The 23,959-nt window shown below is 40.6% G+C and overlaps 1 protein-coding gene across 7 annotated transcripts in view; it reads right to left on the bottom strand.

Moving 5' to 3' along the window:
* LDB2 (LIM domain binding 2) overlaps positions 1-23,959 on the bottom strand; it is a 315,970-nt gene that overhangs the window by 280,536 nt on the left and 11,475 nt on the right. For 2 of the 7 annotated variants that reach the window (XM_073342443.2, XM_073342447.2), the window contains exon 1: positions 1,929-2,419. In XM_073342443.2, coding sequence (XP_073198544.1) covers positions 1,929-2,060 — 132 coding nt within the window. In that variant the 5' untranslated portion in view covers positions 2,061-2,419. Of the gene's footprint in view, positions 1-1,928; positions 2,421-23,959 lie in introns of those variants that run through there. The other 5 variants (XM_078852580.1, XM_073342445.2, XM_073342446.2 and 2 more) reach the window with 5 other exon arrangements.

Below are 23,959 nucleotides of genomic sequence, written 5' to 3'. Positions count from 1 at the left end.
GCAATGCCACAGTCCAGGCATCAGGAACTCAGAAAGAAAAGAAAAGAAGAATTTTAACATCGAACAATCACAAGGCAAAAGTATTTTCACACCTAGAAAAGAAAAATTCATAAGGGTGCACTTTTCATTATCTGAACTCTGTCTGTTATAGCCCACTGAAATCAGTGAGGGTAACAGCAAAGAGGGGTAAATTATCCCTTCCTCCTCAGAGTAGCCCAACCAAAAGAGCATATATGGAGCAAAATTTTAATGAAATGTACTAAACCCTACGTTTGGCTCAGCTCACGTCAGCAAGGCAACAGGGAAAAGTCTTTCTATAAGTCCTCCAAAAAGTTTTGGCAGTGGAAAATTTGTAACTTAGGTCTAATCAGAAAAAAGGGCATATTTAAAATACCGAAAATACCATTGATGCAAAAAGGTTGAATTGCCAGTCACATGTACAGCTTTTCAAAATAACTTCTACAAAATAATCCCAAAGTGATCGTTCGATAGCACGTTCTCTTTCCTGCTCATGTGTAAGATACTACAATTGTTACATTTATTTGTATGGGAATGTAAGTCACAGAGTTGCAAAAACCAAACAAATAAGCAATAACAAAACACAACACCTTCCACACCCAAGTATCAATCACTGCCAGCAGCTAACGACCTGAGGCAAAACTGAGAATACTTAATATGACTAAGGAAGCAATGAGCATCTTTAAATTTTCAGCTACTATCAACTGTATTTAACATATACAGACCAATATGTTTAGAAAATAGCAGCGTTAGGAAATCAGTCACTCTCTAGCAGTTAACCAATCAGAAAGCAGGTCACATCTTGTTAGTTGTATCATATACATTAAACGTCATGAATTCTCTATGGGTTAGCTGACAATTCAGGCATGTGTATTTTATTTTATGATAACCTCGTGTTCCCTTAAAGAATTATAGTACAACAAATAGATTCATCTTAAATTCCACCAAAATCCTTCACTGGGGCTCTTGACACAAATTCACAGGGCACTTCCACTTTACAGAAGGCTATTCATTCTACAAGATTTATACTTCTTAAAGTGTGTTCAGTGCATGCATCCACAGTAAACTACTTTGGAAAAACTGCAGCAGGAAGCATGTGTGCTGCACAGACACATGGGCAGAAATGCAGCCTGATCCAGTCCACACACACTTTCACTCCAATAGACCAAAAGTGTTGCTTCATTAAATTTTTAAATCAAAAAGTATTAAAAGTATTTCTACCACTTCTTTTCATTTAGCATATTCTTTAAGGGAGCTGATCTCCATGTACAATTCAATATGTACAAAGCAGTAACAGACTACACAAAGCATTACAACAGTACGTTTCTAGGTATTCTGACAAGTACATGATAAAGTCATGAACTGATCGTTTGTCTTGATAATGGCAACTCTTTTCTAAACATGCACATATTTCAGTATCTGTGTGTTACGCACATGTGTTCTTTAAGGGCTGCTCTTGAATAAGTTTTTTAAAACTCTGCTTCTGGTTGCTGCTATCTTTCATATTTAATGTTAAGACTTTGAAAAACAAATACAGGTCATGGTTCACTTCCCTGCAAAGGAGAAGCTTTAGTTTAGTGCAACTGATCGAGGAATACCTTGCAACATTATAGCTGTAAATGCCAACAGGACAGATCCTGAGCAAACACACTTAAGGAAAAGGAATTTTGCTCAGATTGGCATCAAACCTGAAGTGCTGTACTGTAATTTCAAGATTTCAGCCTATACTGGTATCTACTCAAAGAGTTGCTCTGCGTGAAAATATAATGAGGATTACGCAATTAAACTACTAAATTAATTAGGGTGTTCATTCCTGTGTAGATTGTGCTATCTAATGGGACGCTTCAGCCGGAATTCAGCCTGAAACCTTTCACAGTCCATGCACAGTAAAACAAGGCTGAGGGACTTACCTCTGCACGAGACTGCAGCCTCTTGTTCATTTCATAGATTCGGTACTCTGGTTGCACCATGTATGGTGAGTGTCTCCTATAAAATGGGCCAAAAGGAGAAGAATAGAAAGGGTCATGTGGTGTGCTGGACATCTTGTCTGCTTGCAGAGAATCAAGCTACACAGAGTATCATCAACATCCATACAGAGCACATGGGCTGTGTGTTCTTCACAGTACAAAGTAGCAGCAGGCAGCACACAGAGAGAGAAAGAGAGAGAGAGAGACACACACACACACATACACACAGACAGACGCACAGAGAGAGAGAGAGAGAGAGAGAGAGAGAACACACTGGCTGGAAACTGCTGTTGGAGCCCTTCTATAGCAGGAGACAGAGAGAGAGAAGGGGGGGGGGGGAGAGAGAGAGAGAGAGAGCACAAGCTCCAGAGAGAGAGAGAGAGACTGGATAGCTTCAGGCACCACTGCTTGTTTTTAAAGAAGCAGTTTGTGAAGGGGTCATTTCCTGTCCACACTGTAGACTACTTCAAAAATATAATTTTCTTTTCAGTCTGACAGAGGTCTAAGGTTTGGTTTTAATTTTTCCCAGCCAGGACCCCTTAGGAACCTGGTAGCAAAGGCTTGTTAGCATATAGGTGGTTTAACTGCTGCCTGAGCCAGTACCCTAAGAAGACCACACTTGTATAATATCAGAAATGTGGTGACTACAAAATACATAAACAAAGGCCACAACAACATCATGCATTTGGAGCCCGGTGAGTCACTTCTAGAAGACTGTAGAGATCTGGCAGTTCCAAGTGTTTGTGTTTATCTCCAGTGGTTTCAACAGCCTATTACTCTTCTTCATGTTTTTTGTTTTTTACATTTCAAATCAACAGTTAAAGGATTATAAAGGGGTTTGGCTCACTGTTTCACCAGAGACTAAAAAACACTGTGGAGAGAGAATTTGCACAGAGAAATAATCTCAGTAATACACTTCACGCAACAGAGAACACTCAAATGCTAACAACATAAACCTCCCAGAAAGATATAAAAAGCAAAGAATTGGGGGGAGGGGGTTGTTTAAAGGTGGGTGGGGGCTATATAAAATAACTGCTGAAAAATCTGTTTAGCAATAAATTATTATAGATAATCTAATGGATCATTTTAAAATAATAGATCCAGTTATTTTCCAAGACTGTTTAAGTACATAAATCTTTGACCAATTGCAGTATATTATAAATGGAAGAAATCCAAAACTGCCCATGGGAATCACATCTTAAAAGTGATGGGTGAAATCTATCTGACTATTAAATTCATATGAAAGTTCTGGAACCTGTAGTGTGTGGATTAAAAAGTGTTTAATATGTAGAAAACTGAAATGGGTTAATCTACTACATGGGAGATTAAAAGTTTTTGGGAGGGAAGTTTTTAATACCCCTGTAAAAAGCTTGTTAAGGCAAGGACTGTGTCTTTTTATATTTTTGTAAGGTACCATGCAGATTTACAGCACAGAAAAATTGTAAAAATTATAATAAAGAGGCCTGAATTAATCTGTGGTGGAATTTCATTCAAATCAATGGAGTTAGGGAATCAGGGATGGATTTCGCGAATATGAACAAGTTAATGACAATATGAGCATTTTCATACTGCTTTTCATGCATACACCTCTCAGTGCTTTGCAAAGACAGGTAAGTAGTATTTCCCCCATTTCACAGATGGGGAAACTGAGGCACAAGCAGTCAAGTTTTGGCTGGTTTCCTGTTTATAACCACGGGAGACATTTTAGCGTCACCCAATGCTATCAAATGCTCCTAGGTGCACTAGAACTTTGACATGGACTATACTTTGCCAACTTTAGTCAGTGAACCTCAGTTTCAGGATTAATTATGAAAATTTCAGATTATTGTTGGTCAAGGAGGGGTGAGATAGGAATCATCTTGAATGCATCAGTAATAATGTTTAGCAGAAAATTTTCCATATATTTTGTGAGATTCTATAACATGTTGCCTATTAAGTTGGTTTGCGGGCTTCCCACAAACCTTCTGTCACCATGCATAAGGACTGGCAGACAATATATGGAGACAATGGGTATTTTACTTCCTCTTTTAATATTCACTACATATCTATATTGTATTGGTGATATCATTTCCAGAAAATGCTGATCAACTGGCAAGGACCACACCGGTGTTACACAAACAAAGTCTGATTCAATTGTGCTGCAATGACACAAATGACATTACCATATAACATTCAACCGGTACACAACTAAGGGCTTGTCTTCACAGTGTATTAGTCTGCACTAAAAGGATGTAAATTCTAGTGTGCATTAGTATGTTGTGCACTAACTGGTGCATGTGCATGCTGCTGGCGCACACTAAAAGTTCCCTAGTGCACAATGATATAGTCCTATTTGAAACAGGACTACATTAATGCGCAGTAGGGAATTTTCAGTGCACACCAGCAGGGTCCACATGGACCAGTTAGCACACAACATGTTAGTGTGCACTAGAATGTACATCCCCCTAGTGCAGAGCAGCACACCATGTAGACAAGCCTGAGTAAGTGTGGTAAATGTATAAAGTGGATGCAGCCATGATACAGAACCTCAGAGTTAGGAACACCTCGGGAATGGAGGTTGTTCGTAACTCTAAAATGTTCCGCGGCTCTGAATAAGACGTTCCAGACTTCAGACACTGGGGTGGTTGGGGCTGTAGCCATGGGGAAGGGGGGAGGAGAGGCAGGGCTCAAGGTGGGGGGGGGGGCTTGGGGCTTTAGACCTGGGAGGAGTGTTGGGGGTCGGGGCTTCAGCCCCCCAGCTCCGTTTTTGGCTTCTGCCCTGCAGCGAGCACCAGAGCTCAGGGCTGCCCACAGCTCTGCTCCCAGTTTCAGTGGTGGGGGGGCACACCAGGGGCTTTAGCAATGGGAGGAGCGCTGTGGCTGAAACTGGCACTCCCCTTGTAGCTAAAGCCCCAAGCCCTGGCGCCCCCCACAGGGCTGAAGCCTCGAGTCCCAGTGCTCCCCCTGGCCTAAAGCCCTGAGCCCCAGTGCTCCCAAGGGTCAGAAGCCCCGAGGTCCCCTCCCCCGCCTGGAGCCCTAATTCTCCGACACACACCCTGTGGCTGCAGCCCCAAACCCCTCCTCCCCCACTGAAGCCCAAAGCCCCAGGGCTAAAGCTCCAAGGCAGTACAATACTTTCTGGTTGATTTTTTTTATTTATTTATTTGGGGGGGGGGTTGTCTCCGCTACTGTCTGATTGATTACTTCTGGCTCCCCAGGGTGTCCGGTTGACCGGTAAGTCCGTAACTCTGGTGTCCGTATCTTTGAGGTTCTACTGTACTTCTCTAGCTATCCGTATTGTACTGTAGCAAATCCCAACAACCTTACCCAGAGCCTAAAACCAGGGTGACACAGATGTCCAGAAAAAATAACAGTTTTAGCTCTTCAACCAATTACATACACAAGTGATTTTTCCCTTCTGTAGGAAAACCTGATTAACAAACCCCATGTCATCAAAATCCTCAACTAACTGAAACTCTGTCATGCTTCCCCACAATTTTCATATCAAATTGACCAACACATAGGATCTTCACCACATGCTGCGCTGGAGGGTTTTTAACCTGCCCTTCAGATGTTTCTGCATGGGAACTGCACTTTATTTGCAAATTAAATCCAGAGGGGGGAAAAAAAGAAAAACATGTTGCCAGCTCCACTGACAGCGTGTGCACTATGTTTCATGGTTAAAAGGCTGAACTTCACACACTGGGCAACATTTATCAATTTTGAGGAACTTCTGCCCACTCCAAAATTCACCATTTCACAAAACTGTGTTTTGCAGCAAAATGACCATTTTAAATTTTGCTTGTTTCTGCAAAAAAAATACGGAATATGAATAAGTATCATGTTTTGCTTTACTGGGAACCTTGACAGGGAGAGAGCTTATGCACAGAGCTCTAATGATAGGCAGAAATGTGTAATTTTTAATACCACCAACTGATTTATTGATATATTATAAAACCCCTATAATCCACAAGCAGCAATTCAATTCCAGGCTGGTTGTCTGCCACCTACAACCTCTCACTGCTTTTCCACTTGCAGGTTCTCATCCTAACATCATGTTTAAACCAGTAAATTAAAACACAAAATGAAGTAAAAATAGAGTTACTGGGCCTGGCAGTCAATTTGGAGAGGTATCTGCTGGGATCTTGTCTCTTTAAAAGTTAGAATGCTCTAATAAATTGGTTAGTCTCTAAGGTGCCACAAGTCCTCCTTTTCTTTTTGCGAATACAGACTAACACGGCTGTTACTCTGAAACCTTTAAAAGTTCTGCAGTTCTGTGAATGACTGACAGTTAGGGGGCGTTCGGCTAGTACTTCCCCCTGGACTGATTACAAACTAAGGAATAACTCAGAGAAAGCAGCGAGTGAGAGAAGCTCCCTGATCTGAACTAACCTCTGAACCGAGACTTCAGCAAACTAAGACACTCCTTAATCTGGAAAATGAGTTTTCTGAAGCAGAGAGAGGACATAGGCAGACATGAGGAAGAAAGCAGCCAGTTTCCCCAGTCCTGAAGATGAACATCTCCGCGTGTCTGTATGTGATTGAAAGAGAGCGCATGCACAGAACAGTGTGTTTGTGTGTGTGTGTGTGTGTGTGTGTGTCTCTCTCTCCCCCCCCCACCCCCCCAGGCCAGAGAGCAGAGCCCCATGCACTTTCAAAGTGTCTAGAATTGAGATTTCTTTGTCTCCATTACCACATACTAAAGAGTTTAAGTTACCTCAACCAATTAGATGCTTAAAAAGCAGAAGTGTGAAAGTTAAATTAATGCAGGAAAGGAAATAATACTGAAGTACAGGGAGGCCCCAGTCATGGCCTGAAAAAAAAACTGAATTGTGTAGAAGATGAGAATTGTAAAAGCTGGCAAGAGGGGAAAAAGGCACCTTTCATGTTTGCTAGGGAAAGTATACTGATAAACTAGACAATGGCTTTCAAATATTCAGAGGAGCCACAGTATAGTAATGAGCTGGCTAGTGTGTATGTATACTACTGCCCTCTGCTGGATGGAATCAGAACTGCTCCACCGTATGTCATAGCCCCTATCTTTTTTCCTTTAGTTCAAACAGTACAAACCTGTGTTTTTTGAAGTTTAAGGATCTCAGTTCTCCTCCTCACTGCCACCAAAAGTTCAGAATAGTCTTTGTTGTGCAATGTGATGACAGCTGCGTAGTATCCAAGGTTTATTACAATATAACAATTGATACATTGGCCAAGAAGCACCAAGGAAGAACTTTCTTCAGGACAAAAACCAGGAGAGAAAAGGGGTGAACGGGAACAGTTCATTCATCCATCCCTGACATTTGTACTCTCACACATGGTCTTTTTCAGCCTTCTGGTTGTTGCTATTATTAGAAGCCTGGGGGAGTTATGTTTCTACCCTGCCAGTTGCTGATCATGTTCCTGCATAGACTGCACTGGAACAGGAGCTGTTCTGCACCACACACATACACACCTTCCATACCACAACTAGACTTTTGAAATTATTAATAGTCATTATCTAGCACTGCACAGGTCTGTATACATTAGAGTAAGACAGTGTCCCTGCCTTCAAGGGCTGACAATCTAAGTACCTCTAAAGGTTGCAATAATTTGTTGTTTTTTTTTAAATAACTGATTGGTAGTAACACAGCAAAGTGACATAGTTGTAAATAAGTCTGATTACTGATGCATCTCTGCTTGGTATGCAGCAAACAAGTCAGTTTGTTAGTACACAAAGTTTATTTAAGGTGATTTGTAATTGAAGGAAGGAGGAAGAAGGGCTGTTCTCCTTTAGCTAAAGATGTATGGCAAATGAAGATAGTCTAACTACAGGTACCTGAAAACAGAAGTCTTGTGATTATTAATTTATAGGAAGGACTGAACAAAGTGACCTGTTCCACCTTTCTTTTGTTTATATAAAAGTTTAAGTCTTCCCCACAAGAAAAGAAATGGTGGCAAAGTTTTTTTTATTAGATCTGTCAGTTAATCGCAGTTAACTCATGCGATTAACAAAAAAAATTAATCACAGTTTCAATTGCACTGTTAAACAACAGAATACCAACTGAAATTTATTAAATATTTTGTATGTTTTTCTACATTTTTAAATATATTTCAATTTCAATTACAACACAGAATACAAAGCATACAGTGCTCAATTTATATAATATTTTATTACAAATATTTGCTCTGTAAAAATGATAAAAGAAATAGTGTTTTTCAATTCACCTCATAGTGCAATCTCTTTATCATGAAAGTGCAACTTACAAATGTAAAATTTTTTTGTTACATAACTGCACTCTAAAATAAAACAATGTAAAACTTTAGCACCTACAAGTCCACTCAGTCCTACTTCTTGTGCAGCCAATTGCTAAGAGAAACAAGTTTGTTTACATTTACAGGAGATAATGCTTCCCACTTCTTATTTTTACAATGTCACCTGAAAGTGAGAACAGATGTTCGCATGGCACTGTTGTAGTCAGCACTGCAAGGTATTTACATGCCAGATATGCTAAACTTTTGTATGCCTCTTCATGCTTTGGCTACCATTCCAGAGGACATGCTTCCATGCGGATGACGCTCATTAAAAAAATAATGCGTTAGTTAAATTTGTGACTGAACTCCTTGGAGGAGAATTGTGTGTCCTGTTCTGTGTTTTACCCACATTCTGCCACATATTTCATGTTATAGCACTCTCTGACGATGACCCAGCATGTTGTTGGTTTTAAGAACACTTTCGCTGCAGATTTGACAAAACACAAAGAAGGTACCAAAGTGTGCTTTCTAAAGATAGCTACAGTACTTGACCCAAGATTTAAGAATCTGAAGTACCTTCCAAAATCTGAGAGGGACAGGGTGTGGAGCATGCTTTCAGAAGTCTTAAAAGAACAATACTGATGTGGAAACTACAGAATCCAAACCACCAAAAATGAAAATCAACCTTCTGCTGGTGACATCTGACTCAGATGATGAAAATGAACATGCGTTGGTCTGCACTGCTTTGGATTGTTATCGAGCAGAAGCCATCATCAGCATGGAAGCATGTCTTCTGGAATAGTGGTTGAAGCATGAAGGGACATATGAATCTTTAGTGCATGTGGCACGTAAATATATTGCAATGCTGGCTACAACAGTACCATGCAAATGCCTGTTCTCACTTTCAGATGACACTGTAAACAAGAAGCAGGCAGCATTATCTCCTACCAATGTAAACAGACTTGTTTGAGCGATTGGCTGAACAAGAAATAGGACTGAATGGACTTGTAGGCATTAAAGTTTTCTACAGTTTTATTTTTGTACATAACTTTACATTTGTAAGTTCAACTTTCATGGTAAAGAGACTGCACTGCAGTACTTGTATTAAGTGAATTGAAAAATACTATTTCTTTTATTTTTACAGTGCAAATATTTATAATACAAAATAAATATGTTAGCACTGTATACTTTGTATTCTGTGTTGTAATTGAAATCAATATATTTGAAAATTTGGAAAACATCCAAAAATATTTACATAAATTGTATTCTGTTGTTTAAGAATGCGATTAATCACACGATTAACCGCAATTAATTTTTTTAATCGCTTGACAGCCTTATTTTTTATTAAATGAATTTTGGCTACAGGTCCAAAATTAGTTGACTGAGAACATTCATGCAATCACAAAATGAAGTGTGTTTCGTGGCTACAGGAAATTTGCTTATAACCTAAGAAGTCTGGAAACAGTCAGGAAACAGAAACAATGCCACATTACCTATATTAGCTAGCCAATCGCGTAGCTCAAATATTGAATTTTGACTGTTTCAGTAATGAATACTGCCATCAGTTACTACAGTGACAGGGACCCTATAAATAGATAGGTTACACAGGTGAGATTAGCTATTTGCAAACAGTTTATAAGCAATCCAGAAGCTGAAAGTTGCATAAATTAAATCATTTTAAATAGTGAATATATTCAAAATAAATTGCAGTCCACCATTCACAAACAATTTGTGAACAGAAAAATAGCTAAATTGTTACAAAATGTTTGCCTGGCTCATGTAGCGTATACTTTAATGTCTATTGGTATGAATGAGATTTTTCTGTTATTAATTACTATGTTCTCTCACCATTAGAACAGTGCAAGAAACTTTTGTAAAAGAGGGGAAAAACTAAATAGGAGCCTGCATGAAGGAACAGGTTTCAGAGTTAACAATGCATTACAAAGAATTAGGTAGCTCATACCTCTCAAGTTATTGTTTCAGGCTTTCTATATACTCAGGCAGACTTAGCTGTATCAGTTACAGTCCGGTCACATTACAAGGGTTCTTTTCACATACATCATTGCTAGAAACACACAAACATATTCAAAGATGAGATTCTGATACCATTACATGACTTCAAGAGTTGGGGCCGTAGGTCCATTCCTGTGCCTTAATCCAGCCCTGGTTGGGCATGTCTGCGCTAGAAATGCCTGTGAACCAGTGACAGCACCAGTGGGATTTTTTTTTTAATTCCCCTATGTAGGCAAGGCCTTTGTTGAGAATAGAAAGGGAGTTGAAATTTTGCTATGCAAACTGAAGGAAGCTTTCAGCAAGCCTACAGATTTCTGAATAGGCAAACTGTCAGGTTTACATAGATTGTACATGGGCAGAAACCTACTGCAAGTAGGGCAGGGGAGGAAAAATGGGACTGATGCAAAGTGGAACAAGTGATAGCGAGGTGCTACTATGACGGGTCCTCTAAAAATACTGATAGATTAAGTTATCCCCTCTCAATGAAGCTGTTGTAGGTAACCCACTATTCAGTGTGCATTACACATCCCCCTCTGTGCCAGATGAACAGAAAACATGGGTCTATTACAGCTCTCAGCTACAGTATGGCTCTTTAGCTCAAAATGTGGAGTTTTATGCTTTAAGCTCTGGAAGCCTCAGTTCTGTTCTCAGTGAGCTGACCAAGACCTCAGCCACCTTACTATATTGTTCCACTCTGGGAGGGCAGTATGTTCAGGAAGGCCTGATTCCCCCTTGGGGTGCCCCTGGGTAATGTGAGTGTAAAGTGGATATAAAAAGCTACCAAGTCGCAGATGACTATGCAAGGTAAGTGGCTACACATGGTGCAAGGGAGTGGAGAATAGGTAAACAGGGTGAAGTGCTGGCCCCATTGAAATCAATGGGAGTTTTGCCATTGACTACAATGGGACCATCATTTTACCCAGTGCATTTGCCCTTTTGCAGAGCCAACCTATCTACATTGGACTGAAAAAAGGCCTAATATTTAATTTATGTACAGTATGCATGCACAGCCTTTTGCTGCATTGTAACTCTCAGGGTAGCCATCAGGCCTGTTCTCCAAACTTCAGCATTTTCAGGGGTTGGCTTTCTCTCTCTCTTGTTCTAAGGAGCCTCTCTCCTACCCCCATTCCCCACCTTACCCCCCATCTCTTCCAACTACTCCAACATTCTCGCTTTCTCTTTGCACCTTCCTTCACAGCATCCTCACCTGTCTCTTCTCTCCTTCTTTCCCCTCTCTCCTCAGCATGGGAGCTCCATCCCTCCCCCAAGACAGACCTCTTTGCTTCCCCCACCACCACCTACTGAGAACTTAACGGCACCAAGGTCAAGAAGTTGGTTTCAGGGTTGATGTCACTGGTGGTGGTGTGGCTTGATGTTACAGAACCAGCTGAGACTCCTCCACCCTTTTCTGAGTGGCTGTTCAACTTGCTTAGTTCCACTGGCTTCTCCCCCGAGGTGAAGCATGCAGAAAGTAGTGAATGCTGAGCAGTCAGGCAGGGAAGAGAGGAGGGAATTTCAGTCACTGGCCTCCTGCAACCTCACCCAGAAGCTGAGGAAGTGAACAGCCTGGAGCAGCAAACACAAAGGAAAGTTTTGCTGTTTTTAATATTGGCAGACGGGCAGAGAAGCCAGAGAGGAGGTGAAGGAAAGAGGGAATAGTTCAATAGATTGAGCTTCCAGCCAAAAGATGAAAGTCAGGTAAATCAGCAGAGAACCAAGAACCAGCGAAATCCATGTTTACTCTGGCACATCAGTTTCTCTTATGGGGAATCTGAACACGTTAAAGCAAGCACACTGAAGCAAAATGCAGGTGGCATAATCACTCAACTTTAATGGGCAGCTTTCTAGAATGTGTGCCCCTTGCAATCTCTCAGGTCAGCCGCAAAGTTCTTGATTTTACCTCAGTCCCACGCAGGAATTAACAAAATCTGCTTCACTCCATACACTTATGCTAAAGATATAACCTAACTCGCAAGCACAGTTTAAGCAATCCTTTCACCTACCCATCCTTCCTGAATATAGGAAGGCACAGCCTGATTACAACAAACGTAATGGGAATGCAGGGGGAAGGGAGTTGAAGTATGAGATAAGAAGAAGCTCACTATGGCTAGGGATCCATATGTGAAAACTTTGGCCTAATTTTCACCTATGAAAGTTCAGTATTCCTTCATGTAGCCTTTTATTTTATTTAAAGTGAATTTTGTAATGTGGTATTACACTACTGTGGGTTCAGCTCTGCTGTCTACAGTTTCAAGCTTAACAGAGTGAAAGTCACCTCTGCTAGTTGATTCAGAATTAGAGTCTCTAGAAACACAAAGACCAAAGGTAGCGACCACATAGACATTCACAAGTACAAGGTCTGCTCTACACTGTTTTATTAAAGTTACAATTAAAGTTATGATTACCCAAGCATATAGAAATTCTACACAGACCTGTGCACAAGTTACAAATATAGTTATACTCATATCCTTAACAACAGTGTTAGGGTCTGATGGTCTCTTATGGTTTGATAATCAGGGATCAAAGAGGGATCAAAGAGGGATGGTTCATGCTGGAGTCTCCCATAAGGAGCTCCATTTTCCCATTCTGGGCATCCCCTTTTTATAATATGATTCTGTCTGTACCTACATTCTGCACATAAAAGTGTCAACCCTCTTTACTCTTACTGGTCTTTGTCCCCTGGCTACTTAAGGGACCCCAATTTTCTATAGACTGTATAAGTTCTCTTTATTCTCATTAGCATTGACGCACAACCTGTATCCTGTGGTTAAGATACACATTGGAGAAAGATGCGCCTTTACAGTATTTTTATTATCTAATATTAATCTTCTGGGTAATTTTTCACAATCTTACCAGTTGGAAACTCTATTCCCATAATCTTAGGGCATCGGGTTATTTTCCAGTCACTTATATCATCATTTCTTGTCTCCAAGGCCTAAGATAGCTAAGCTAAAGTCATGCAGGCCTCAGCCTACAGATTCTTGCATTTCAGCTTGTCTTACTCATGTCTAATACTTAGTTCCTCTAAATACTGATCAATTGTATACTTTTATAATCCTACAAATTAACTCTAATTAACATACAATGAATATGTATGATATAACATATTGATTAATCATAACATCACACAATAAATGAAGAATTACTCAAATTGTTGTCTACATTCTACCACCATGCCACCCCAGTGCCGATTTACCTGTTAAAGGACTCGTCCAGTGCTCAACTTTCAGCATATATCAGTAGGTGAAAGCTTACTGTATGAGCTAGATTGCATTGGTGCTGGCAAGATCTTGTACAGCTGCCAAGATAGGACTGAGATAACCAGGCTTTTCACTTTTGGACTCAGATTATGTTGCAGGCGTGATATATTCCATCTCATAAGGGCAGAAGGCTGCCTATGGATCTCTTCTTTTCTTGGATGATGTTTTACACAGCAAAAGAGACTCAAAGCAAAAGAGCTAAAAAAGCCTTATTTTCTCTAGGCTGCATATTATATTCGGTATATATTTTGTTTACACTAGGAAATGACACTCCAATTACATCTATCCAAACAACGCAGTGTCTCTATTTCATCCTCTCCAAAGTGATAGCATGCTCAGATAACTGGCACAGACTAGTGCCTTATTCATGTCTTTTTAGAGCAAGGGTCCTGAATAGCATCACCTAGTTTTCAGTAGTGGATCATACTAAACCAGACCGGAGATGTGACTCCTATAAAAAGTGAACGGCAGAGGGGGACAACAACAACAACAAAAAGGCATTACATTAACAGTAAGGTCTTTGTTTTAATTTACAAAAGCAAAAGTACTCGTCAAAGCTGCCGCAGGACCCATAGCTCACCAGAAACTACAGCACAACACTTCCCACTGTTCTGAGACCACCTGATACAGGAATATATGCGATGCAACACTTTAATTCTAGGGCTGAGTTACAGTTCTGCAGTTTTAAGCCAGAATGTGATTGATTCTGTAGTTTTAAATTTAAACCTTGAATGGTTTGGGGAATAGGGAAAAGTTCTGGGGGAGAAACAAGGGATAGATCTTAAACCAGTTACAAAGTTTATTACTAAAAAAAAAAACAGAATGCAATTTTACATTAACAGGATAAGCAACAAATATTTTCTTCACTCTTCAGTACAACCTTCACTTTTTCCTTATAGTTTATAGTGTTTTTCTTTTATATAGATATATATTTAGACATTATATAAATATATACTATACAGGGGCTAGAACAGAGGAGGTAATGATATGTCCACAGTTAAAGTTGTATTGAGACTTGCCCTTACAGCAGGACTAAAATTCTCCCATTTCACACTTTGATTAAATGAATTTAGGCTAGGATTTCTAAGTGCATAAGTGACTCAGGAACACAAATCCCACTGAAAATCAAAGTGTTTTTGTTTGAGCTTTTTAATCTCCCATTTAGTCTCCATATTCACTAACTTTTGCAGAGGAAAGATTTTTTAATGTTCCCTTGTAAAAATCTTGCCTGGATCAATCTTTCATTTTTAATTTTATTTATTGGCTGCTCCCTCCAGCTAAACAACCCTGGTCCCCAGAGACTCCAAACCTCCTACATACCCTGACAAAATCTCAAACAGTGGCTACTTTTGAAATATTAAAATTAAAGCTCACAGTGATTCCCTTATTCAGACGAATGGAGACAGCAGGAAAACTTATGGAACTGCTTTTCCAAGGCTACAGCAGACAGCTTGTATATGTGTTTGTATCTCCCATAACTCTCCCTGCTCCTATGACCCTTACTAGCCCCTATTAATGAAAAGTGTTCAAAGGGCAGGAAGGCAGGGAAGCCCAAGTTGTCAGGCACCCATAACTTAAAGCTCATACTTCTGCTCCTGAGGTATTTTCAGCTGGAAATCGCTCCATCTCCCTCTCCTCCACTCCTCTCCCCCTCCCCATGTTCCAGCCTCTATCACTAACAAGAGGCAAGAAGAACGGAGGGGAGTTGCCAGCTGTTGCAATTTTATCATGAGTCTTGCACTATTTGATGTTTTTCCTCAAAGCCCCAGCTCACAGAGTCATGTGATATTAGACTCTTAGCTTTCATTTTAAATAACATTTCCAACCCACATAGAAAAGCTTGAAAAGTCAGAAGGAAAAAATATAAAGAATCCACTTTCTTTTAAAATCTCATGATTTTGGGGGGCCTGACTCACCATCTTCAAATGTTTGTGGCAATACTGTTTGCAGTCCTCAGAGGCAGAGCTAATAGCGCTGCAATAAAGCCAGGTTCCCTCTAGTGAATTTCCTGTGGTACCCTAGAGCAGTGGTTCTCAACCCAGGGTATGCATACCCCTGGGGGTACGCAGAGGTCTTCCAGGGGTTACATCAACTCATCTAGAGATTTGCCTAGTTTTACAACAGGCTACATAAAAAGCACTAGCCAAGTCAGTATAAATTAAAATTTCATACCAACAATGACTTGTTTATACTGCTCTATATACTATACACTGAAATGTAAGTACAATATTTATATTCCAGTTGATTTATTTTATAATTATATGGTAAAAATAAGAAAGTAAGCAATCAGTAATCGTGTGCTGTGACATTTTGTATTTTTATGTCTGATTTTGGAAGAAAGTAGTTTTTAAGTGAGGTGAAACTTAGGGGTACACAAGACAAATCAGACTCCTGAATGGGGTACAGTCATCTGGAAAGGTTGAGAGCCACTGGGCTAAAGGTAAAGACATGAGCAGGTTCATCAGACAGGAACTTCTGCTGCAGAAGGCAAGGACCTCCCACTTAGCCTTGGACAGCTTGGAGGTGGATAACGAACACTTACTTTCTCCTCCCCCAACACTTCCATTTGCGTTCTCTGTCCTTCAGTTCCATCCCTCCTCCACAGCTATTCTTCCCATGAACATGTTCATTGAGATATCACTTGTAGGTGATCAAAGGGAGGTTGATTGAGCCTGTGGAGGGGACTAATGTATGGAACATAGAGAGGGTGCCGAGTGACTTATCTAGCTGGTTTTTAGCTTTTTACAGTATGCAGTCTAGCAACCTTAAATCTAAATTAATGAATTGCTTATGTGTGGGATTGGGAATGTATGTCATACATATAATGTAACATGACCCACTGTCAACATCACAGAGAAACAGGCATAGAAATACTGTACTGAAATAATTTTCTCTTTTCATATCATAACATCATAGAAGCATAGTAATGGGCTCACGGAGACTTGTGGTACATTGCTTTCACATCATAATCTCACATAGTACTGGCATTGTAATTAGGGGTGGACTGTTCCCAAAAGGTTTGAGGTACAGTCCAGTTCAGTTAAACCTCTACAAGCAAAGATGCTTATCTCACTTTATCCTATGTGAAGTCTCTTCCTCACCGTCAACCCTCTCTACAGCCTCTCTTTCTCCCACTCCAACTGTAGCCTTCTCCTCACCCTCTGCTCTGTCCATCCCTCACCTTTCTTCCCCTCTCTCCTGCTATAATTTGTTCCTTACCTGATACATCCCATCCTGAATCAGATCAATTGCATTCTTACCTCTTTCTGTTTTAGGTATTTCCCAATGCAATTACTAATCCCTCCCTTGCCACCCTGTGTATTTTCCCCCATATACAACACTTTGTTTTTCCCCCCACCCAAGGTCTGTTCTGCTTCCAGCACTCTCCTCCAACCGCCCACAAACCTTTGCTTATCTCTCCCCACCCCGAGCCCATGAGAGGGTCTCACAGCAGGTCTGGCAAAATGCTGGGTAAGCTGCAGTGCTCAAGCCTTGTTTGGTCATAACACTTCAATGACGCATTGTGCATCTGCAACCCCCTGGAAACCCTGAAGTATATAAAATATGGCAATGGCAACCAGCCCAGAGGAAATGATCAGAGCTGCCGATGCTCTGCCAAGACTTTTGTGAGAGATCAGCAAAGGTAAGAGGGAGCCTGCTGGAAACCATCAGGCTGGGAGAGACATGAGATCAGTGATGGGGGTATTATATTTAAATTAATCCAGACAGTCAAAAAGGTTTTATGCTATTGGGACAGGGGGGAGAGATTTATTTATTTTGGCAGAGGGAAAAGGGAAAAAAGAATTTTAGGACATATTATTGCTATTTTATATTAAAGCATCACTATACAAACACTTTTGGACCAAATTTTGATGTCAGATACACATCTTTAAATCTGGAATAAGATTGTTGAAGTCAGAGAATTCCTAGAGAAACTGGGATCAAAATCTGACCATCTAGATTTAAGTAATTTTTTATTCAAATACATATTTACTCTAGCAATTTTAACACGACATTTCAGTCAAATAGGATATGAAACTCCACTGCTGCTGAATAATAGAGCTGGATGAACTGATTGAGGTAACATTAGAGCCATCCCATCCTTGTACCTTTCCCCATTTTTGGAATAGACCTTGAATCAAGCTCCATCCATGCCCAGGTTTTGAAATGTTGAAACTCAAATTTTAAACTTTAATTCTAACCTCTGTCTTAGACCAGAATTGGAAGCTGTAGAAGTCACACTCAAAAAAAACCTGTTTTCAAGAAATTCCCAGTACTAATATGCAGAGTCAGATTCCAAATGTTCTAATGAGCTTCAAACAAGCATCCAAAGTTTTGAATGGTTACCAGAATCCACAGTCCAGCCTTTTCAGGTTTTCTTCCTTGCTGAAAACGGGTTTACAATGAACACCAAACTCAAATGGTAATTTGAGCATCAAATCAATAAAAGCACATTATATTGGATAACTTTAAAAAGCTATAACAACTCAGGGGCCTAAAGCACTTTTCCGCTGACTGTTGCGAATCAACCCCAGTTTACATGCCAGTAGCTAGGGTCACAATGCCATTACATTTGTAAGCTAAGCAATCTGGGGATATGGACACAAATTTAGCTCCCAATATCAATTTCTTCTGATTCCATATCCCTGTGTATCACCTGTCTCCAATCCACTGCAGGGCAAATGTCTGCAGAGGGTGGCTTCTATGGTCATGCTGAAGGGTTTGGATTTACTTAGGTTGCAGAGGTCAATATGTCATATGAAACCAAAAAGGAAAAATCATACAGTGCAGTTTTTGTTTGCTCGGAGCTTCTCTAGCTAATAACTAGAACAGCTCTCCTGCTGTGTGATGCAGACATACTGTATATACTGTTGCCATTTTACATGCATAGTATCTAAAATTCACACATTTTATTCATTTTTACAATTTTGAAACTAAGTTAGTACTTTTATTTTCCCAGCTTCTCCAGCAAATCAGACAGGGGTCCTACAGACAACAGCTTATATTTAACAGCCCTTTTTTTATTCAGCTCTGAGTGCTAAGCACCTTTCAAAATCAAGCCTCTGATACATGTCTAAATATAGATTTAGGAGCTTAACTTTAAGCACTCATTTTTAAAAAATGTTGGTCCTATTACATTGTTGCTCCTTTTCAACCTGAGTGGCTAGTCAAAGTTCGGGGCCCTGGGATGTTCCAGTTGGAAGTAGAAATTGATACCATTTTGTGTGATGCAATCTTGTTTATGTACAATGAATGTACAAACTCTTGTCTCTCTGAATGGAGAAGGAATTGGGAACAAAAGGAGCATTTTCTTAGCTTACAGCCTCCAAACCTCTTTATCCAACCCCAGACCCAAAAGCGCTCTCTCTCGAGCTTTTTCCAGGGTCATGCTGTGCTTACAGGCTTCTGGTTGGCTATCTTGCCTCTCCCTCTCTCTCGCTGTTCTTTTCTATCTTCAGTTTCAGAAGGTATTGGCGTAGGCCTTTAACATCTAATTATAACCTATATTACATATAAAACCCCTACATTCAAAAAAATCAAAGTAAAAAAGTTAGGCAATTAAAGTTACTTATGCAATTTGCTGTGAACACTTCAGAATTGCATATTTTCATTCTGTTTTTATTTGTGTGGATACAGTGCAATGAAATATACTGAAACATGCTGACAGTACTGAAATGTAACAATCAAAATCAAACTGTGATATACAACAGACCCTCCCCAAAATATAGCTGTTAATGGTTTTCAGCTCTCTGATGGAATTAATGAATAGGAACAACAACAATATGGTTTTGAAAATACCGTTTCTTTAAAGCAGAATTTAGAACTTCTGGACCAAACAGGACACTAAGTAGAAAATTTGTGACAAGGATAATTTTTGCTGACCCAGGTCAGATTTTCACACAGTAGTTCAGAGGGTTGGACTCTGACAGAATGATAGTTAATATGATTTGTGGAAATTAGGTACATTAAAGAAATCTACTTTAACTGGATATTTCTTGGCTTTTAAGAGATTGCATAAGGAGGCTTTTCACCGAAGCAACCTTAATGGTTACCAAAGATTTGTTTGTTGGAATATATACACAATCAATACAACCAATATTTGATATTATATGTATATAATTACATACAACAACTACATTAAAAGATCGTTATCAGGGTCCTTCAGTTTTCCCTCTGCCCTCCACATAACATGCTCCCTGATCATAAAGACTCCACCTAGAGCAGTGGTTCTCAAACTTTTGTACTGGTGACCCCTTTTACATAGCAAGCCTCTGAGTGTGACCCCCTTTATAAATTAAAAACAGTTTTTATATTTAACATTATTATAAATGCTGGGGGTGAAGTGGGGTTTGGGGGTGGAGTCTGACTGCTCAGGACCCGCCCCCCATGCAATAACCTTGCAACCCCCAGAAGGGTCACAACTCCCAGTTTGAGAACCCCTGACCTAGAGCATGGTCCCCAACCAGACCATGGACACAGAGATTTCATTTAAGTGATTGTATATATAGCACTGTTCTAGCCATAGCTTTGTGGCTGTGGAGAGGGTGAGAGGTATATGCCCTAGGGCAGGACTTATATGGTTTGAGTTTTGAAAGACTCCTTGTGTCTCTGTGGTTTAGAATTTTAAAGCAATACCCAACAGTCTCACTATGTATATGTGGCTAAGAGTGCCTCCCCCCACCCTCCCACTTATGACAGGAAGTAGAAGCAGGAGGGGACATGCATAATTGGGAATCTCTCGACCAATTTTTGAGACATACTAGCCCTGTTATGCCTTATTCACTGAACATCAACCAAACCCCACACTGGATACAGAATTACCAATTTCCTCATAGGGTTGTTCAACAACATAGCATCTAGACCCCACAAATAAACCCTTACAAGTCCCTGCTGAGTTACCAAAGTATAATTATCCCCATTTTACAGATAGGGAACTGAGGCTCAGGGAGATTAAGGCTAAAATTTGCAAGTTTTCACCAATTTGAGATACTTAGGGCCTGATTTTTCAGAGATGTTGAGCATCTGCAGCCCCCCGGGATTTCAGCTGCAGTGAGAATGTTCAACACTTCTAAAAATTGGGCCCTAGGTGTCTGAAGTGGGGCACCCAGAAAATGAGAACATGATTAATAATCATCATCTTTTTGGGAAACAACACGTAGGACATGTGCAGCAGAGAGAGAGAGAACCAAGTTCCAGGTCTCCTACGTCTCAGTACACTACCTTCACCACAATACCATCTTCTTTTCTCCTCCAGCCATCTCCCTCATTCATGCACATCTTCCCACTTCTGCAACAAAAAATTTGGGGCCATCACAGAAAGCAGCTTCAAGCACTTAAAAAAAGTGATTCTTTCTTTGAGCACCCTTCATTCAAGACACTGGATAAGGCAGGGATCCTGTGGAAAAAATAGTTGGGGAGTCCTGGAAGGAAGGAACCTGACTCCCAGCCTAAAATGAGGTGGAATTAGGAGTGGGTAACCTGCTTGGGCACTTGGTCAGGGGGAAGTAAGTTGTGAGTCCTCTTCCCCAGAGAGTTGTGTAAAGGGACTGGTGTGGGCCCCCAAACACAATTGAATGGCCTGAGGGCTGCCAGGCTGGATTACATTGTCTGTTCTAGAAACAAATTGAATATAGTTTTAGAAACAAAATGATAAAACACCAGTATGGTGTTATTCCCACGTTCCCTGAGTAGTGCAGTAAAATCTACTGATTTCAGAGGTGATGAACAGATGTATCAAAATCTAAGAAAATTACACATTTTTATGATGAGGGACTCCTATGAACACAGATTTCAATGTGGCACAAACAGATAATTGACCAGTTCCAGCTTTTGACACAAAAATACGATGAGGATTTTCCCCTCTGGATTTTAACTGCAGAAGAAAAGAGGCTGTCACCTAAACTTTATCCTCTGTGACAAAGTTCCTGCGCTACCTTGGCGGGTCCTGCGCTCATTGGCGGATTTGCTCGCCTTGGAGCTTCACGGCAGCCCTCAGCTTGGCCGTTTTCCTGAACCCACAGTCCAGGTCGACTCCTCCTGTGTCTGGCCAGGAGTTGGGAGGATTTGGGGGGAACCTGGGCCCACCCTCTACTCCTGGTTCCAGCCCAGGACCCTGTGGACTGCAGCTGTCTAGAGTGCCTCCTGGAACAGCTGCGTGACAACCACAACTCCCTGGGCTACTTCCCCATGGCCTCCTCCCAACACCTTCTTTATCCTCACCATAGGACCTTCCTCCTGGTGTCTGATAATGCTTGTACTCCTCAGTCCTCCAGTATCTGCATTCTATTATTCTCCTATAGCCATCTGGCCTGACCCTGTCACACCTCCTTTCCCCTCCCACCATCCCTCCCAAATTCCAAATGAACACACATAGATCATGTCTGGCTCTAAATGTAAATATACAGCCGTAAAACAGAGCTAAAATTAAAAGACGAGTCCAAGGAACAAAAACAGCCAACAAATGTATCTTGTTAGACTGCTCTCAGAATAAGATTTTTATCAGGAATGTTGTTGTCAGAGGACACCAGAATAATTTTCTCCTAATAAATTTCTATCTTATGCAGAGAGGCTACAATTCAGCCAGTAAGAGGCAAACTCTTGGGGTATGACTCAGTCAGTTCTACTACCACTGGATTAGATGTGTGTCCACGTTTCAAAATACAGTGAGCTAACAGATCTCATAAAAGGGCTTTGAGGTATTTTTAAAAACATAAAAAGAAAAGGAGTACTTGTGGCACCTTAGAGACTAACCAATTTATCTGAGCATAAGCTTTCGTGAGCTACAGCTCACTTCATCGGATGCATACTGTGGAAACTGCAGAAGACATTATATACACAGAGACCATGAAACAACACCTCCTCCCACCCCAGTCTCCTGCTGGTAATAGCTTATCTAAAGTGATCACTCTCCTTACAATGTGTATGAAAATCAAGGTGGGCCATTTCCAGCACAAATCCAGGTTTTCTCACCCTCCTCCCCAAACACACACACACAAACTCACTCTCCTGCTGGTAATAGCTTATCCAAAGTGACCACTCTCCCTATAATGTGCATGATAATCAAGGTAGGCGATTTCCAGCACAAATCCAGGTTTTCTCTCACCTCCCCCACCCCCACAGACTCACTCTCCTGCTGGTAATAGCTCATCCAAACTGACCACTCTCCTTACAATGTGTATGATAATCAAGTCTTTATGCAAGGTAGCCTATTTCCCCTTGTTTTTCCTACCCCCCCCCAGACGTTCTGGTTAAACTTGGATTTATGCTGGAAATGGCCCACCTTGATTATCATGCACATTGTAGGGAGAGTGGTCACTTTGGATGAACTATTACCAGCAGGAGAGTGAGTTTGTGTGTGTGTGTGTTTGGGGGGGGGGTGAGAAAACCTGGATTTGTGCTGGAAATGGCCCACCTTGATTTTCATACACATTGTAAGGAGAGTGGTCACTTTGGATAAGCTATTACCAGCAGGAGAGTGAGTTTGTGTGTGTGGGGGGGGGGGGGGGCGGAGGGTGAGAAAACCTGGATTTGTGCTGGAAATGGCCCAACTTGATTATCATACACATTGTAAGGAGAGGTTTCAGAGTAACAGCCGTGTTAGTCTGTATTCGCGAAAAGAAAAGGAGTACTTGTGGCACCTTAGAGACTAACCAATTTATTTGAGCATGAGCTTTCATGAGCTACAGCTCACTTCATCGGATGCATACCGTGGAAAGTGCAGCAGACTTTATATACACACAGAGAATATGAAACAATACCTCCTCCCACCCCACTGTCCTGCTGGTGGGAGGAGGTATTGTTTCATATTCTCTGTGTGTATATAAAGTCTGCTGCACTTTCCACGGTATGCATCCGATGAAGTGAGCTGTAGCTCACGAAAGCTCATGCTCAAATAAATTGGTTAGTCTCTAAGGTGCCACAAGTACTCCTTTTCTTTTTGCGAATACAGACTAACACGGCTGTTACTGTGAAACCTTTAAAACATAGTAGTGCTAAAAGCTTACCATTTACTTTAAAAAGATTTGGTTCTTTTGGTTATTGCTGACTTTTCCTTTTAATTCAGAGGAAGGGAGTATGCATAATTTCACATTCCTTGCAAAGCTGAAAGAAAAATATTGGTCTAAATAGGGCTTTATCTTCTTGTGTTGCTGCTTTGATTCACAGAAATTAAAATACATTATGTTTTTATATTGCATTACTTGCAATTCCTCTGAAATATTTATTCTCTCCCTTTAAAAATGTCTGCGAAAATAAGTGTGTGTTAGGATATTAGAGGATTAGTTCAGTCAAACAGTGCTAATTATAGGTTTAATTGCTTATATGTGAAAGTCATTTATTTAAATTAGCTGCATCAAACATACAGTGTGCCCAAAAACTGAAACATTGTGGTACTGGAAACTAGGTTTGTTTGTCCCCACCCCCCCAATAAACAGGACATGCAAAAAAAAAAAAAAAAACAAGAAGAAGAAGAAGAAGAACAATGTCCCTCTATGT

Source organism: Lepidochelys kempii, chromosome 4, assembly GCF_965140285.1.
Source record: "Lepidochelys kempii isolate rLepKem1 chromosome 4, rLepKem1.hap1, whole genome shotgun sequence".
Classification (NCBI taxonomy): Eukaryota; Metazoa; Chordata; order Testudines; family Cheloniidae; genus Lepidochelys; species Lepidochelys kempii.
Note: the sequence above shows the minus strand (reverse complement) of the source record. Positions and strands in the feature narration are given on the sequence as shown.